We start from the raw sequence: 18,339 nt of genomic DNA on the forward strand, positions 1-18,339 counted from the left end.
GTGTTTAGTGACCTATGTTAAATTTAATCTACCAATTTTCTTTCTCTGTCCTTTTTCTATTCTCTTCCCTAATATGACCTCTTTCCACAAAAGGTTGAGTAAGCTAGAAAATGTAATGAAAAAAGCAGGTTCTTTGGGAGTAAGGAATAGCTGGATGCATCACAGAGGTATTACTGGGGGAGTGATTTTGGGCAAGTACTTAAACTCCGGTTTCCTCTTTTGTAAAATAATATATAATAATAAATAAGTCGGGAGAAGATGTTTATGCAAAGACCTTAACCTTAACACAGTGCTTGGCATACAGTAAGTACTGAGAAGTTAACTGGTTCTAAGAACACTATCCCTTGGGCGTGTATTTTAGCCTCTGCTACCAAAAGGAACGTAAGCATAATCATTACTAAATTAAATTAAATCAGAACTCGCGCTTCACAATGGTGCAATTTGATCTCCCCGGGCCACCGTCGCCAAGCATGCGCAATTGAACGAGGCGGGACGTAAGTGTCATGGCGAGCTCCATCTGAAGTCTGTGCTGTTCCGGAGAGCGGTGGGTCTCTTTGGTTTGGTTTGTTATTTCTCGACTGCTGGGTAAGGGTGGCGGGTAGATCAGTTTGGGGCACAGTACGGGCGGAGCTCGTTTCATGGCAGAGTCCTGTTTCCTCAATTTCAGTCTTTGCTGGTTTGTTTCGAAGTTAAAGGGGGACCTGCCAGCTGGGACGGGGAACGGGGAGGCTGGGAGCGCTGCCAAAAGTGAGGACAGGGTCTTTGGCTTCAGGTGGTGCAGAGCTGTACGGAGTGTTAAGGGATCTCGGTTCCTTGTTGTCAAGATAAACTTTATTCGTTCTCCTACTTTCTGCGTTAGTGAATGTGTAGGACAGGAGGAGGCTGTCGCAGTTACTTAGCTTTCACAGAGCTGTATCTCATTAAGAATTTAAACTGGAGTCGTAAGAGTAGGTGTCTTGTGTTTTCACTTTTCATTCTTGTTTACTCATAAAATCAGTCTGCATCTCAGGGCAACACGTGTCTTTCAGATGGAAGGTGATCTGGATGTCTACCTATTTCATTCCTCATTTCCGTTTTGTAGTTTTTGGTTTTACTTGAATCATGCAGACTGTGATAGTGCCGGACAGTATTACTGTTGCTAGACGCTGGATTCCAGTCATGGCAAATACGGTAGATGTCAACACACTTGTTTGAATCAGTAAGAAGTTGCAAATAGTATGGATCATAATTAAGCCTGCTGTATAAGACAGTGTTTTATGGAGGCTAATCTCTTTTGGGTAATTTTTTTTTCAAAGATTTTATTTATTTATCTTCAGAGGGGAAGGGAAGGAGAGAGGGAGAGAAACATCAATGTGTGGTTGCCTTTTGTGCATCTCCTGCTGGGAGCTGGCCTGCAGGGAACAGGTCTGCAACCCAGGCATGTGCCCTGACTGGGAATCGAACCGCGATTGTCTGGTTCGCAGGCCCGCGCTCAATCCACTGAGCTACACTAGCCAGGGCTTCTTTTGGGTAATTTTTAAAGAGTTCTTACTGTGGTTTTGTGAACTTGTGAACTTGCTTTTTCTAATCAGTTTTTATTTTCCAGACCTGTATTTCAAGAGGATTTGAGAGTAATTGCAGATAATCAAGGTACTCATTTATTTTAAATCTTTTTTGTTTGAGTGACATGTTACACATTATATAATGTGCAGAAAGCTAGCCCAAGCTCTTAGTAACTTTCCCACCATTATTACATGGAAAAGCTATGATCTCCATATCACTAAATCCAAGAAACATTTTCATTTATTCTACTTAACCTTCCGTCTGTGTTAGGCTACACTGACTGAGTCCACTGACATGCTCTCCGCCTTTGCCTTTAATGACCAACTGGTTCGTTCCTGTATGTGGTGGCTGCATCTTGGTTCCCATTAAAAGCTGGTTCTCTTTTATTTGGCAGTTAAATCTGGAGTTTCTGAAGACTTGACCCTTTCCCTTTTCCTCTTCTCTCTTCTCTCTCTGGGTGTTCTAATCCACAGTGCTGTTCTCTCCTTTTTGAATCTAGCCATCCTAGCAGGTGTAAAGTGATATATCATGATTTTGATTTGCATTTCCTTGATAGCTAATGATACTGACATCTTTTCACGTACTTACTGGCCATTTGTCTATTTTCTTTGGAGAGTTGTCTGTTCAAATCTTTTGTCTGTATTTTGCACTGGGTTATTTGTCTTTCTGTTGCTTAACTTTTTTTCTATGTGTTCCGATATAAGACTTTTTATCAGAAGTATGATGTACAAATCTTTTCTCCCATTGGTTGGAGTTGTCTTTTCACTCTCTTGATGGTGTCCTTTGAAGCATAAAATTTTTGAATTTTGATAAGGTGTCATCTTTTTTTCTTTTGTTGCTTGTTCTTTTGGTGTTGTAACTAAGAAACCAGTGCTTAATCTAACGTCATGAAGATTTACATCTATGTTTTCTTCTAAGAGTTTTATAGTATTAGCTCTTAAATTTAGGTCTGTGATCCATTTTGAGTTAACTTTTTGTATATGATAAGAGGTAGAATCCACCTTCATTCTTTGCATGTGGCTCTCCAGTTGTCCATTTGTTGAAAAGGCTGTTTTTACCCCCAATGAAATTTTTTTGCATCCTTGTTGAAAATCAGCTGACTAGGTAATGCATTTTTGACAAACATGCTAGATGACTTATATGAAAGAATAACTCTAGAAAAATGATTGTCATATTTTAGTGGCCATCAAAATTATCTGGAAGGCTTATTAAAGATTACTGGGCTTTACTCAGAATATCTGATTCAATAGATCTAAGGTGGGGCTCAAGACTTTTCTAACAAGTTCCCTAGTAATTCTAATTGTGCTGGTCTGGGAACCACACTGAAAAGTACTGGTGTAGAACTTTGTTTTACAACCATGGCTACACACATGAGAATACTGGAAAGTGTTCTAGATATAGTGGTGGAAAGGAGATGATGCCTTTGGAGCTTAAAGTGTAATGAGAAAGACAGATGCAATTGTATATCTGGTATCAGGTAGGTTAGTGCTATGAAGAGAAATGAAGCATAAAGCAGGGTTAGAGGTTAGTGAGAGTGTGTGGGGAATGCTCGGTCCCTGTGTCCTTATTTCAGACATGCTGTTTAGGAACGGTCTCCAAGGAGGTGCCATTTGAGTAGATAAGTGGGCAGCAAGCCATAGAGATATTGCAGGCAGAGGGGATATATTCTGGCAGAGGATGGTATTCTTCTGTCAGATGATCTTCCAGGCAGAGGAATAGCAATTGTGAAGGCCCCTGAGTCAGAAACTAGTTTGGCATACTTAGAGAATATCTAAAAGGTTAGTACAGTTGGTACAGAGTGGGAGGTGACAGAGGGGTTAGCTAGGGGCCATATTTTGTTAGACTGGATAGTCTATAGTAAAAATATTGAGAACGTGCAATATGCTAGACATAGTTCTAGGCTCCACCTGGAATAAAGCAGTGAACAGAGCACACAAAAACCTTTACAGACACAGAGTATATTGCAGTAGAAAGAAATAGTAACAAAAGAAGGAAAACATCTAAGCAGGTGATGAAGGGTCTGCAACCCAGGCATGTGCCCTGATTGGGAATCAAATTGGTGACCTTTTGGTTTGCAGGCCAGTGCTCAGTCCACTGAGCTACACCAGTTAGGTCTCATTTTGACTTTTTAAGGTAGAAATAGCTATTAGACATTCAAGCGGCGTTGTTGAATAGGCAGTTGGACATGTGAGTCTGAAGTTCAGGGGAGGACTGGGACTGGTTATATAATATAGTTGGTCTTTCAGGGCTGTGGAATTGGATGAGAACAGGTTGTGTAGAGATCAAAAGGGGTCCTGTAACAGACACAAGGAGGAACCAGCAAAGGAGACTTAGGGAGTGGCTAATGAGGTAGGAGAAAAACTTGGGGGGGTGTGTTGTCCTACAGATAAGGTCATATAAGATGACTGAGAATTGATCATTGTATGTATCATTGAAATCATGACAGGCAGTTTTGGTGGAATGATGGGGGTGAAAGCTTGGTTCGTGAAAGAAAGGGAGGGGAAACTAGAGATTGTAAGTATAGATAGCTCTTGCAAGCAGTTTTTCTTTAAAGGAGAGAAATGTGATGGGGAGGTAAATGGAGTAAGTGGGGTCAAGATAAGGTTTTTTTTTTAAAAATTTTATTTAGTTATTTTTCAAGTACAGTTTTTTTTTGTCTATTTCTCCCATCCCAGCTATAAGGTTTTAGTTTTTCAAATGGGAGAAATAATAGTATGCTTATATCCAGATAGTAATGATTTAGTAAGGGGACAATTAGTGAATATGCGAAGGAGAAGCAGGAAGCATTGCTGGAACAAGGAGCATTGCTGGAATTCTTTGCCTGAGTAGGTCAGAGTACAGGGGGTGTTCTTAGGGAAGTGGACGGTTATTCATAGCAACATATTGGTTGGCTGAGTACATGGGTAAGAACTGCTTCTGGGTAAACGAAGGAAGTCATCCACCTATAGAATGTGGGAGGGCATCTGAGATCAGCTTCATTCAAGCTTTCTGTTTCAATATGATCATTACCCTTATTAAGAGGAGGTCTATGAGAAAATTATTTTCGGAAAATTTCTAAGATAAATGAGGTGGTTTCTTTACTGAAAGCAGTTCTTCACAGTCTTTGCTCTACTTATGCATGCTGAGAATTTATAAGGAGGCAAGATTTCCTATTAATTTGACCACAGATCCATCTTTTCACTGATAGTTAATATATCAAATGGAACCAATTTGAGAAAGACTAACTTAGTTCATTTCACCTTACCGAGTTTGCTGAGTTGGCCAGGACTCTTGTATGCAAGAGCAGAAAACCCAACTCAAATTAACTGAAGCCACAGAAGAAATTTATTGGCTGACATGACCGGGCAGAGTGGGCAGCATCAGGCTTCAGGCATTGGTTGGATCTGGGTGCTCAAATAAGTCAGTATGGCTTCTATCTCTTCTGCTGTAGTTCATTCTTTAGGTGGCTTTCTGCCCTGTGACTTGCAGGTGGTCTCCAGCATCATCAAGTTGACATCCTCCCAACTTAGCTACTTCAGTGAAAAGAGGATCCATCTCTCCCGTTAGCTTGGCACAGAAGTCCTGGTGATGATTCTGACTGGTAGGGCTTGAGATATCCAACCCTGAACTGGTCACTGTGGCCAGGAGGATGGGCTACTCTGGCAGGCTTGGGTCATGTCACCTCGTCTCGTGTCTATGGAAGGAGGAGGTTTGTGATTGACAGCCCACAAACAGCCCTCCATGCCCACATGGTGTGCATTTTAACTAATTTAGCAAGTCCTTGATTGATTGTCATTTGGATTATTGGGTTATTGTAATCTTTTTATTTTGCTCTTACTAACTGTGTAACGCTAGCTGAGATTCGAACATAGGTTTGTGTGATTTACAGGGCATAATTTGTTATAGTTGTAAAGAGGATATTACAGTAAAAGGCACAGAATGAGCCTGGCTGGAAGCCACTCTTTCTTTTTCTTTGAAAAGATTTTGTTTATTTTTAGAGAGAGGGGAAGGGAGGGAAAAAGAGAGGGAGAGAAATATCCATCAATTGCCTTTTGCATGTTCCCAACTGGGGTCCTGGCCTGCAACCCAGGCATGTGCCCTGATGGGGAATCAAACAGGCTACCTTTTGATTTGTGGGTCAGTGCCCTGCCTACTGAGCTACAGAGTCATGGCTGGAAGCTACTCTTAATTGAAAGTTGTTAATTAAAAGACGAGAATTTGGCAAATGAAGAGAAGGAAAATTCATCAGAAAGGCTGAGACCAGAGGACAGTATAGGATTCTTTACAGTGGCTTTGGTGGCCCAGGTGAGCGGTCACTCTCTGTACATACATTAAGTAAGTAGGCAGTAGAGTGCCACACAGCACATTGGCTTGGGCTCACCTGGCATGGAATGTTTGCTGTGCTGCCTTGGGTGAGTTAGCTTTTCTGTGTTTCCTATTGCTTTGAAGTGAGGATAATTACACTGTCTGCCTAATGGAGTTGTGAATGGTTAATGAGTTGACGCCAAGCACCTTCTTTGTGTCTGGATATAGGATTAGTAGTAGTGCTACCAGGAAGTGTACTTTCAAGTATATCTTATTTTTCTTTCTTTTTTTTTCAAGATAGTTTCTTTGAGAATTTTTTTTATTGTAACATAATTATGGATTCACCTACAGTTATAAAAATTATGTGGAGGAGCTATACACTTTATCCAGTTTCCCCCAGTGGTAACATCTTGCAAAACTACAATATAATACCAGAACCAGGATATTGATATTTGTACAGTCAGGATACAGAATATTTTCACCACCACACGCTTCTCTCATGTTGCCCTTTTACACTCACATTCACTTTCCTCCTAGCTGTCCTCTCCTTAATCCCTGGCAACTACTATTTTATTCTCCATTTCTGTAATTTAATTTCAATTTCAAGTATGTTACATAAATAATTATGCAGCATGTGACTTTTTGGGATTGGCTGTATTTGCTCGCTCGGCATCATTCTTTGGCCATTCACCCAGGTTGTTTCATACATCAACAGTACATCCTTTTTTACTGTTGAGTAAGGATGTACCACATTTGTGTTTAACTGTTCAATTTACTGAAGGGCATCTGGGTTGTTTCTAGGTTTTGGCTATTACAAAGAAAGGTACTATGAACATTTGTGTTCAGTTTTTTTGTGATTGTTACTCTTTACATCTCATGGATTAAGCCCTCAGAAATACAATGGCCAGGTTGCATGGTAGTTAAATAATTAATTTTTTAAAGAAAATGCCAAACTTTTTTCTCCAATCAACTGTACCGTTTTATATTCCCATCAGGGCTGTACGAGTGATTCTGTTACTCTGCATACTCATCAGCATTTAGTGTTCTCACTATTTAAAAAAAATTTTGATTTGAGAGAGAGAGAGAGAAACATTGATTTGTTGTTCTACTTATTTATGCATTCACTGGTTGCTTCCTGTATGTGCCCTGACTGGGTATTGAACCTGCAACCTTAGCATGTCGGGATGACATGCTAACCAAATGAGCTACCTGGCCAGGGCCTCACTATTTGTTATTTTAGCCATTCTGATAGCTGCGTAGTAATGTTGAGTCTCTTTTCATGTGCTTATTAGGCCTCTGTGTATCTGTAGCTATTGCATTTTTTAAATTGAACATAACGGGGTGACACTGGTTAATGAAATTATGTGTTTCAGAAGTACAATCCTGTAATATGCCATCTGTATATTGAATAGTGTGTTCACCACCCCAAACGAAATTCCTTCCTTCACCATTCCTCCCCCCTCCCCCTGTCCTACCTCTTCTGTATATTTTCTTAGGTGAAATGTCTTTCTTTTGTTCATTTTCTAATTGGATTTTTTTTCAGTATTGTGTTTTTAATTCAAGATAGTAGTCCTTTGTCAGATTTGCAAATATTTGCTCTACTCTGTACTTTGACTTCTCATTCTCTCAAAAGGGTCCATTACAGAGCAGAGGTTTTTAATTTTGATGATATCTGGATGTAATTTTTATTTTTATTGATTGTGCTTTTGGTGGCAACTCTAAGAACTCTTCACCTAGCTTTAGGTCTAGCAAGTTTTCTCTTGTGATTTTTTCTAAAAGTTACAGTCTTAATATTTTACATTTAAGTCCATGGTACATTTTATAAGATGTGAGACTTAGGTTGCAGTTTACAGTTTTGTTTATAAATGTACAATTGCTCCAGCACTAATTTTTGGAGTCTCTCTTTCCTCCATTGAACAGCTCTTGTACTTTTGTGCAAAATCATTTGGGCTTATTCGTGTAGGTCTATTTCCAGGTTCTTTGTCATGTTTTGTTGATGTGTTTATATTTTACCAATACTACACAGTCTTGGTTACTTAATAAGTCTTAAAATTTATCTAATTTGTCCCACTTTTTTCTTGTTTTTACCAGTTATTTTAGATTTTGATAGGAATTTAATTTCAAACTTAACGTCAGTTTAATTAATCTGCACTGACACTGTGGGTGAGTAGGGCTTCATTACTGCTTTGTGGGTTAATTTGGAAGTCCAGGGTCCCCACCTGGCCTTTTGTGGCTTGTCTGCAGGTGGGATTATAGTTTTCTGTTTTGTAGAGTTTTTTTTTTTCCACATGCAGAATAGTTATTGTCAAAGTTTTCTGTCTTTGCTGGTTGCCCCTTTTCTGGTTCCTTGACAAGAAAACAGGCTTTAGTTGGGGGCTTTTATTATCTATGTGTGCTGGCACTTCTGGGTTGCTGGCTTCTTTAGCTCTGTGTCTGGGGACAGGAGGAAAAATAAACCACAAGGAACTCACCATTGTATTTTTTCTTGGGTTCCAAGGTCCCCAGCCTGTTATTTTTTTCTTTCCACCTTTCAAAGTCTTCTTGTGTTTATTTTATATATAATGTCCAGAATTTTAGTTGTACTTATCAGGAAAGGTAGGGAAAAGCATGTCTACTCTGTCTTCCTGGAAGCTGTGTCCACATTTTCTTTTCTTGATAACAAAAATTTTGAACATTCAGAAAGTTGAATAGGATAATGAGCACCAATACATTTATTTCCTAGATTTAAGAGTCGTAAATGTTTTTCTACATGTCTTAATCTAATTTTTATTTTAGTAAATTATAATATAATGACATTTCAACTCCAAATATTCAATATGCATCTCCAAAGAAAGCTATCTTATAATACATAAATAATGTATTCAGTGTAAAAAAGTAAGATTTTTAAACATAGGGGCAATACTTTATATTTGGTGACATATAGCAATGATTTTGAACTGATATGCTTCAAGAAATTTTAAAGCACGCAGTACCTTACTAGTTAGCACTGACCTCTTTTCCCTTAGGTTGCCAAACAAAAAAAGTGACTGCAGACAACACAATACCCATCTGGTGTGAATGCCCTGTCTTGAACCATAAATACATAGGTCATACAATAGAATTGCATCTTACTGGTCATGTTGTATAGTAAGAATTGGTTAATTCTTGGTACCAGAAATCCTTATATACAAGTATAGGCACCTGATTTTTTCAAAAGTCACTTTGGAACAAAAAAAGTAGGTAATTACTACTATTACTATTTTTTTTGTAGATCAATCAAAACTATACCTCTTTTTTGGTCAGATCTGTAAAAAATGTAATCTATTTTTTGGTGTGCCACAGAATTTTGTAATTAGTTTATGTGTGCCATGAGATGAAAAAGGTTGAAAATCACTGATAACACTATCCTGATATTATCTGACACCCAGTTCACATTCTGATTTCCGTAGTTGTTCCCCAAGTGTCTTGCAGCTGATTGGACAAAGTAAGATCTAATCGAGAACATGCGTTGCATTTAGGTGGTGTGCTTTTAAGTTTCCTTTGATCTCGAACAGTTCTCCTGCTTTTTTCTCCGTGATACTGATTTGTTGAAGACATAGTTCAATTTTAGCCTTGGAATGTCCCACTATCAATAGGGTTTGTCTAATTGTGTCCTTATGTTTCTTTATCTCTGCATTTTCTGTAAACATGAAGTTAAACCAAAATGCTTTATTGGATTCAAGTTCAGCAAGGTACTTTATAGGTGAAGCTACGTTAAAGAGATTTTCTGAGGGACTCATAAGCTTGTATCGTTTATAACTTTTTTATGTGATGGAGAAGATGCCTTCTGCATCCTGTGATGTACTACTGGATGACATAGAAGATATTGTGTCGCAGCAAGATTCAAAGCCACAAGAGAGGCATTTTGCAAGAAAGCACATTGTTCCAAAGGTGCGAAAAAGAAATACCCAACAATATTTGCAAGAGGAAGAGAGTCCACCAAGTGACAGGTAAGCTTTTTTTTTTTTTTTAATTCCATATCATTCCAGGGGAGAAGCTGATAGTACTGGTCTATGTGATATGCATAAGATCTCTTTTTTAAAAATCTTCAAACTTTTGAGAGAAAGTGTATAGATTAATTTTTTTATTTGAATGTATTTTAATTTAGCAATGTAATTGGTTAAAAAAAGGTCTTAAAATGCATGCTCCTTGAAGGCCTGGGACAGTATTGGCTGTGTAGATAGGACCCTACCCTCACCTCTTAGATATTACTGTAGCTGGTATGTAATTTTCTGTAATTTCCAAATTAAAATTTCTACTGGAATTTGTGGTTCTTATGATAGAGAGGTGGTTTGGGCATTTGATTTTTCTTCGCGAACTTACAAATACTTATGGTTCAGGTAAAGGCATTGGGTAGAAACGAATTATTGCACTGTTTACATTATTAAATCTCAGGAGAAATTCTGATAAAACCTAGCCAGGAATGATTGATTATGCAGTTGCATAATTTAATATGCTTATATTTATTTATTTAGTATTGTGGAAATTTTAATATACTCGAATTTGTTTGGATCATTAAGCTTTTAAAATATATGAAAATATTTGCTTCTATTTTACTTATTTTTTTATAAAAGATTTCATTTGTTTATTCTTAGAGAGAGAGGAAGGGAGGGAAAAAGAGAGGGAGAGAAATGTCAGTGTGTGAGAGAAACATCAGTTGCCTCTTGCATGTCCCCAGTTGGGGACCTGGCCTGCAACCCAGGCATGTACCCTGACTGGGAATTGAACCAGTGACCTTTCTGTTCTCAGGCCAGTGCTCAGTCCACTGAGCCATACCAGTCAGGGCTGTTTGCTTCTATTTTAAAAATGACTGATGTTTCACAAGTTTTTCCTGAACCTGTCCTTAAGGCAATTTCTGTTTAATTATAAATTATTAGGGCAGTCCAAGTTGAAAGCCCTTTTTTTTCTTTCCTAAAATTTACGTTTTTGAACTGTTTTTATAGATGAAATACTTTTAATAATGCCAGAGGATGACAGTTTGTCCATTTTGATGCAGTTATTTATATTTCTAAGGTATTAAATAAAGATTGGAGTGAGTATATAGAGTGTTTGTGAGCAGATGGATATACTTAAGTTACTTTTTCTTTATCTGTCATTGTTACCTGTAACCATTTTCTTTGCTATTATTATTTGTATGTACCAGTCTAGGAGTTGAACTTAATATCAGTAGTACATTAGTACTACTGAATTTAAAATACAGTTTGGAGAAAAAGGAGATATTTTTGTGTAGAGAATCTTACCTTAGAATTCTGTCGTTATTTTATCTTGTTATTAGACTTTTGGTGTGCTAACAGATTATGGATTAAGTTGGTGCATTTAATGAATAGCTTTTGAATGGGATGCACTGAGTGGTTTATTTTTTTTTCCTAATATGCCCAGAAATCATCTAATACGTTTTATTTTAAAAATCATTGAACAAAGCTCACTTTTTTCTTTCCTTGATTGTTTGATAGCACTATTCCTGGCATACAGAAAATTTGGATACGAACATGGGGTTGTTCTCATAATAATTCAGATGGAGAATATATGGCTGGACAACTAGCTGCTTACGGATATAAAATTACAGGTAATGGGATCTGTAATGTATTTATTGATTAAATTTTTCAGAGCTCAGTCTTTAGACGTTTGTATTCTGCTTCAGCAGTGAAGGGATATGTTAGCATAACTTCCGTATTTTTCAGGGCATAAGATGCACCTAGGTTTTAGAGGAGGAAAATAGGAAAATAAATTTTGAAGCAAAAATTATAAAATATTTAATAACATAAATAACATAATATTTCACCAGTATAAATGTAAACAGAACTCAACAGCAGCATTAACAACCATTATTCCTCCCAAATTTGGTGGGGGTGAGGGGGAAATAAATGGTTCTTATAGTCTGAAAAATATGGTAATGATTTTAAGGCAAAGCAAAAAGAAAGCTATTATACATTGCCTATACAACTGTGAATTTCATATATTAAAAAAACTTTAAAAACTGTTTTGATACAAGTTTAAACTTACACAAAAGTAGCAAAATTACAGAGTTCATGTATCCCCTCATCCATCTTCTCCTAACATACAAAATTATAGTATAATATATAATTATAGTATATGAATAAACTAGGAAATTAACAGTACAATATTATTATCTAAACTACAAGTTTTACTTGAATTTCACCAGTTTTCCCATTTATGTCCTTTTTCCAGGATCTAATAAAGTAGTATCTTACCTTCCATTTATTTGTAATGTCTCCTTAGTCTTCGCCAATCTGGGACAGTTCCTCAGTTTCTTCCTGTCTTTTGTGTCCTCAAACTTCTGAAGAAAACTGATCAGTTGTTGTAGAACGACCCCCACCTTGGGTTTGTCTGGTGTTTTCTCATGATTTGAATAACGTTAGGCATGCAGTTTTTGGCAGGAAGAGGACAGAAGTGTGTCCTTCTCAGTGCATGATATCAGGGGCTCGTGATGTCACTATATCTATGGTACTGACCCTTGTCTGCCAGATTTCTCCACAGTGAAGTTACTGTAGTGAGTAAGTATCCTGTTTCTCTTTGGCCTTTCTCTCTACTAATGTTAGCATCTGTTAGTGGATCTCATTGGCAACAGTTACTACTACATTGTTCACTTAGTGGTGATTTTCTGTTCTCTTCTTTATCCACATTTATTAATGGAATTGTTGTGTAAGGGAGAGCTATCCTTTCTCAGTACAGACTCATGGATTTTTTAAATCCAGTGAGATGTGGTCTGATGCGATCATTATTTCTTTTGCTGCTCGCTGTTCCAGCTTTGGCTGCAGGACCTTGTTCAGGCTGGCTTCTGGGTCTTCTCATCATGCTTTATCATCTGGCGTGTCAACATGGTCTAGTCTCATATTTTTTCTTCCTCAGCCTTGGAAGCAACCACTTTTCCAAGGAGCCCTGGTCCCTTTCACTTAGAGAATGGTGTTTAGAAGTAGATCAAAGATGTGGACACGAGGTGTGCTCATTGCCGCTGTGAAGTGTCAGTGCTTCTGGGTTCTCTCATGTGGCAGGGCTAGGAAATAAGTATATTACAGGGCACATATAACGTCTATATTTGTTACCATGTGTGTATGAATATTAAATGGCACCATAATTTGAATTCTTTGTGACAGGCATTGACCCAGGGCTTCATATATGCTGTCTTGCTTAGTTTTTGGGATAGGAGGAAATACTGGCATCCCTACTTTAAAAGTAAGAATGGACAGGTTGTGTCTTGTCTTAAAGCAGACAGGCAGTGAATTCTCTGTCACTCCAAAACACTGTTTTTAACCACTGTTCTGTACCTCACAGTTGCCTTTACATGAATAATGGGCAAGACATGGCTTCAGTGTATAGCATGTGAGGATTTGGCAGGGCTAGAAACTTGCTCCTTTCATAGTTTTTCTTTTTAATTTACAGGACATGCTTATTGATTTTAGACAGAGGGGAAGGGAGGGAGAGAGAGAGAGAGGGAGAGGAACATCAATGTGAGAGAGAAGTGTTGATTGGTTGCTTCTGGTGTACATGCTCTGACTGAGGGTCAGACCTGCCACCTTTCCATTTACTGAACCCCACTGGCAGGGCAGTGTTGTTTTTATCAGCAACTGAATGGCCTTATATTATTAACTTAATGTTTTTTAAATATGTTTTATTGATTATGCTATTACAGTTATTCCATTCCCCCCTTCATTCCCCTCCACCCTACACACCCTCTTCCATCCACATTCTCCCCCTTTAGTTCATGTCCATGTGTCATAAGTTTTTTAGCTTCTACATTTCCCATACTACTCTTGCCCTCCCCCAGTCTATTTTCTACCTACCGTCTATGCTACTTATTCTCTGTACCTTCTCCCCCGCCACCCACTCCCCTGTTGCTAACCCTCCATGTGATCTCCATTTCTGTGGCTCCGCTCCTTTTTTAGCTGTCTGCTTAGTTTGCTTTTGTTTTTGTTTTAGGTGTGGTTGTTAGTAATTGTGAGTTTACTGTCATTTTCCTATACATGTTTTTTATATTCTTTTTCTTAGATAAGTCCCTTTAACATTTCATAAAATAAGGGCTTGGTGATGAGGAACTCCTTTAACTTGACCTTATGTGAGAAGCACTTCATCTGCCCTTCCATTCTAAATGAAAGCTTTGCTGGATAGAGCAATCTTGGATGTAGGTCTTTGGATTTCATGACTTGGAATACTTCTTTCCAGCCCCTTCTTGTCTGCAAGGTCTCTTTTGAGAAATCAGCTGACAGTCTGATGGGAACTCCTTTGTAGGTGACTGTCCCCTTATGTCTTGCTGCTTCTAGGATTCTCTCCTTCATTTTAATCTTGGTTAATGTAATGATGATGTGCCTTGGTGTGTTCCTTCTTGGGTCCAACTTCTTTGGAATTCTCTGAGCTTGCTGGACTTCCCGGAAGTCTATTTGCTTTGCCAGACTGGGGAAGTTCTCCTTTATTATTTGTTCAAATAAGTTTTCCACTTGTGGCTGCTGTGCTTCCCCTTCTGGTACCCCTATAATTTGGATGTTGGAGTGTTTAAAGATGTCCTGGAGGTTCCTAAGCCTCTCTTCATTTTTCTGAATTCTTGTTTCTTCATTCTTTTCTGTTTGCTTGTTTTCTTTCTTCCTTCTGGTCTACTCCATTGATTTGAGTCCCGGTTTTCTTCCCATCACTATTGGTTCCCTGTGCATTTTCCTTTATTTCACTTAGTGTAGCCTTCATTTTTTCATCTAATTTGCTACCAAACTGAACCAGTTCTGTGAGCATTCTCATCACCAGTGCTTTGAACTGTGCATCTGATAGATTGGCTATCTCTGTCGCTTATTTGTATTATTTCTGGAGTTTTGATCTGTTCTTCCGTTTGGGCCTTTTTTTTTCCCCTTATCTTGATGCACCTGTTATGTAGTGAGGGGTAGAGCCTTAGGTGGGGTTACACACACCGCTGGCTTGTGATGCTATATGTGGGGCAAAGGTCAGAGAGGGAACAATGTTTCCCTCTCTGTGGGATTTCAGTCTCTTCTGCCACTTCCTACAAGCAAATTGGGCCCTTTTGGTGCTGATTCCTGTGTGGGTGGGCTTGTATAAGTTCTAGAACCCTGTGGGTCTCTCCAGCAAACTCTCCTGTGAGGCTGGGAGTCTCTCCTGGCACCTCAACCCCCACAGGTGTTTTCAGTGTTTTGAGGCTTTATTTCCCCGAGCTGAAGCCCTGGCTTGGTCGGTCTGTCTTGCTCCCCAGTTTTGCCTGGTTTACCTGCACGAGAATGTGTGACTGCCTGGTAAGCCAGCCTCCTTGCATGCCTTGCTCTGTCTGCCTGCTGCTACCCTGCACCCAGGGTCGCCAGCCACCACTGAATATGAAATTAATTTTTCTTGTTAATGTAGTGTATTACTTTTATATATTTGCATTACTTGTATATATGTGTATTAATTTTGTATGCTATTGATTGTCCACACTTTAGAAGCGCATAGTCAGTTTGTAATTTTAGTCTGGCTCGTGTGCAGCAGACTATAGGACCACTTTAATCATTTGTCTAGGTTCTGTAGGCTGAGGAAATACGAGCACTATTAGCTCTGTAAAACATTTAAGAAGGAAATCTCTACTGATTTTATATTTAGATTCAGTATAAGATATGAATGATTTCCAGGTTACCAATGCCAGTAGTCGTTGTCATTATTGTGGAATAGCTGGGATTTATAAAAGTTTTATTGCTTAATGGTTTTACAGTGTTTTATTAATCAACTACAGACCTAAATATTTTCATTTAACTGTATAAGTGATTAAAATAGGTATAAAATATAGCTTATGTATAATGTATATGGAAATTACTGAAAACAGTATACAGAGAAATTCAAAATGAGCTCTCAATTACCAATAGTAGATATTTTTACTATTTGGAGAGGAAAGAGATCATGTGGGTATATGCTTGAAATTGCTATTTTTAACTGTGTGATACCAGGAATATAATGAGGTCTTAGTTACAACCTCACAGAGGCTTACTTAGTGAGGGCTGTTAGAGCTTGTTCATTACCTCTTTCAGACCCTTTTTATTTTGAGGAGAAAGGTGGTTCATAAGTTATAAATAGTGCTTGCTTGCTTCTCATTTCAAAGAATGAAACCTATCGGTACCACCAGACTAACGGGGTCAGTTCACCTGTTTGCATTAAAGCCCAATCAACCTCGAACAGGTGTGTGCCCCAAAGAAAGAGCTTTGTTATTTGAGGAAACGGCACCAAGCCTGGAGTCATGGGCACGCTAGGGCTAAAGGCGCTGGCTCTCCGATGCCTCCCAGGGGATGGGTTACATAGGGGAAAAATCATTAATTATGGCAGCAAAAGCAGTTGGGGTTGAGGGCTCTGCTGACTGGCTGGGGCCAGGTCCTGAGGTCAGCCATGGCCCTGTTCTGACTGGTGACGTGAGGGTGTGGTCTGTGGGGCCTTTCTGCCTGCGGGGGCCTGGGGCTGAAACCTGACTGAAGTTGTATTAGCTTCAGCTGGACCGAAACCCTGCTTCTGTGGCCAGCAGACCTAGGCTTTGTTCTTAAGACAGTTTGATACTGACAAGAGCCCTGTCGTCCTGAGGGTTTAATGATTAAGGGAGTGGACATGCTAGGGAGAGGGAGGCAGGTGAGTCAGGGTGCTGGGGGAGGCCAGTTTGAATCAAAAGGAGAGAAAGGGGTAATGGTCATATTAAAAAAATAAAATTTCTACACAGTTATCGTACTGAAAAATGATGTCTTTTGCTTAAACTCGGAACAGTTGTGTCATGGATAGATGGTTCCATGATACCATTAAATTAATATCACCCTCATGATACCATTAAATTAAACTGACCCTCTAGGTACAGGGGCTTTTTAAAGAAATATGTTTTAATTGCAAACATTTCGTGCTCTGGTTGGATGGCTAAGTTACTTAGAGTGTCATCCCATACCCCCTGCCCCCCCCCCAAAAAAAAAAAAAAAAGAAAAAAGGGTTGCGGGTTCTATCCCAGGTCTGGGCAGATATGGCAGGCAACCAGACAACTGATCAGTGTTTTGCTTTCTTCCTCTCTCTCTAAAATTGATAAGCATATCCTCAGGAAAGGACTAAAAATAAAATAAAACTAAATACAGTAAAATGCATATATTCCATGAGTGTCATCTTCAAGTAAGCACTTGTTTGTAGATTAAACTTTTTTCCTAATAATGCTGACTTGATTATTGAAATTATTTTTTTTGAGATGTTGGTAAATCATTTTTAATCTCCTCATTGGTGGTAAATCTTCGTATCTTGAGAGTACAGTTAGTGTTACAATGGTCACGGGTCATTTGAGGCCAAATCTGATAAAGTATGTGATATGATATTGAACAATGTTTTAGTTAAACATAAGGCATTTTAGTTTCAAAAAAATGTTTATAGCAGTGATTCTTCTACTTTTGTAACAGCGAAATGCTTCCCTGCTCTGTTGGCCTTCAGGCTGATAGCTCCTGCTACAAATATGATAATTAAGTAGAGGATTCTGCTTGCGCCTTGAGATTTTGTGAGAGCAGCCCCTTGCCAGAGGGTGGCCTCCCTCCAGTGGTGGAAATATGTACAAAATACAGACTTTATCAAAGACCTGCAGGGGTCTCCAGGACCCACTCAGATCAGCTGCGGTCAGTGGCCAGTTCAAGAGGAAAGGGCTTGGGACTTCCGCCAAGATGGAGGTTTAGCTGGATGTGCCGTACCTCCTCACACAACCAAGTTTAGGGACAACTAAATATTAGCATCAGAAAACACAACCAGAACACGGAAAACTGAACTTTTCGGAGGTCCGCTAACAACAAATTCTTCAGCCCTACCGGTAAGGGGCGAAACCGGCGTTGGGTGAGGACTTACAAAGGAGGGCTCGGTCGGACCTGGGCGCGGAATCCAGACGCGCGAATCCAGTCGCGCGGGTTCCAAACCCAGGATTGGACCTAGTGAGCCACCGAGCAGCCCACCGGGTGAGCGACTACAGAGGACACAGTGGGGAGGCGGTGGCAGCGAGTTGACTGTGGTTGCCTGGTTGCGCGCGAGTGAGGGAGTGAGCGGTTGGACCGCGCGCGGCGGCGGTGGTGGCGCGCCATTTCCCCGCTCTGACCACGCCCCCACATACAGCGTCACAACCCAGCGACCTGGGACTCCAACGCGCCGCTTTTCCCACTTAAAAGGGCCAGAACAGAGCAAAAATGTCGCAGGCAGAACTCAAAGCCCCAGAGATAAATCTAAATGACGAAGAAATAGCAAAACTCTCAGACGCACAGTTTAAAACACTGGTCATCACCTTCCTCACAGATCTGGTGGATTATAGCCACAAATTAGAGAAACATATGAAGGCTAAATTGAGGGAAATGAATGGAATTCCACAGGAAACCCATAGAGATGAAAAGGAAACTGGGACTCAAATCAATGAAGTGGCCCAGAAGAAAGCAAATAATGGCCAAACAGAAAAGAGTCAAGGAGCAAGAATTCAAAGAAATGAGGAGAAGCTTAGGAACCTCCAGGACATCTTTAAACGCTCCAATA

General features: G+C 39.4%; 1 protein-coding gene across 2 annotated transcripts in view; it reads left to right on the forward strand.

Moving 5' to 3' along the window:
• The first annotated feature begins 483 nt into the window (after positions 1-483).
• The window catches only part of CDKAL1 (CDK5 regulatory subunit associated protein 1 like 1), a 667,880-nt gene continuing 650,024 nt past the window's right edge, over positions 484-18,339 (forward strand). The window contains exons 1-4 of one of the 2 annotated variants that reach the window (XM_053668249.1): positions 484-544; positions 1,586-1,629; positions 9,625-9,794; positions 11,298-11,410. In XM_053668249.1, the coding sequence (XP_053524224.1) occupies positions 9,625-9,794; positions 11,298-11,410 (283 nt within the window). In that variant the 5' untranslated portion in view covers positions 484-544; positions 1,586-1,629. Of the gene's footprint in view, positions 545-1,585; positions 1,630-9,615; positions 9,795-11,297; positions 11,411-18,339 lie in introns of those variants that run through there. The other variant, XM_053668248.1, reaches the window with a different exon arrangement.

Source organism: Artibeus jamaicensis, unplaced genomic scaffold, assembly GCF_021234435.1.
Source record: "Artibeus jamaicensis isolate MK-2021 breed Jamaican fruit bat unplaced genomic scaffold, CSHL_Jam_final contig_482, whole genome shotgun sequence".
Lineage (NCBI taxonomy): Eukaryota > Metazoa > Chordata > Mammalia > Chiroptera > Phyllostomidae > Artibeus > Artibeus jamaicensis.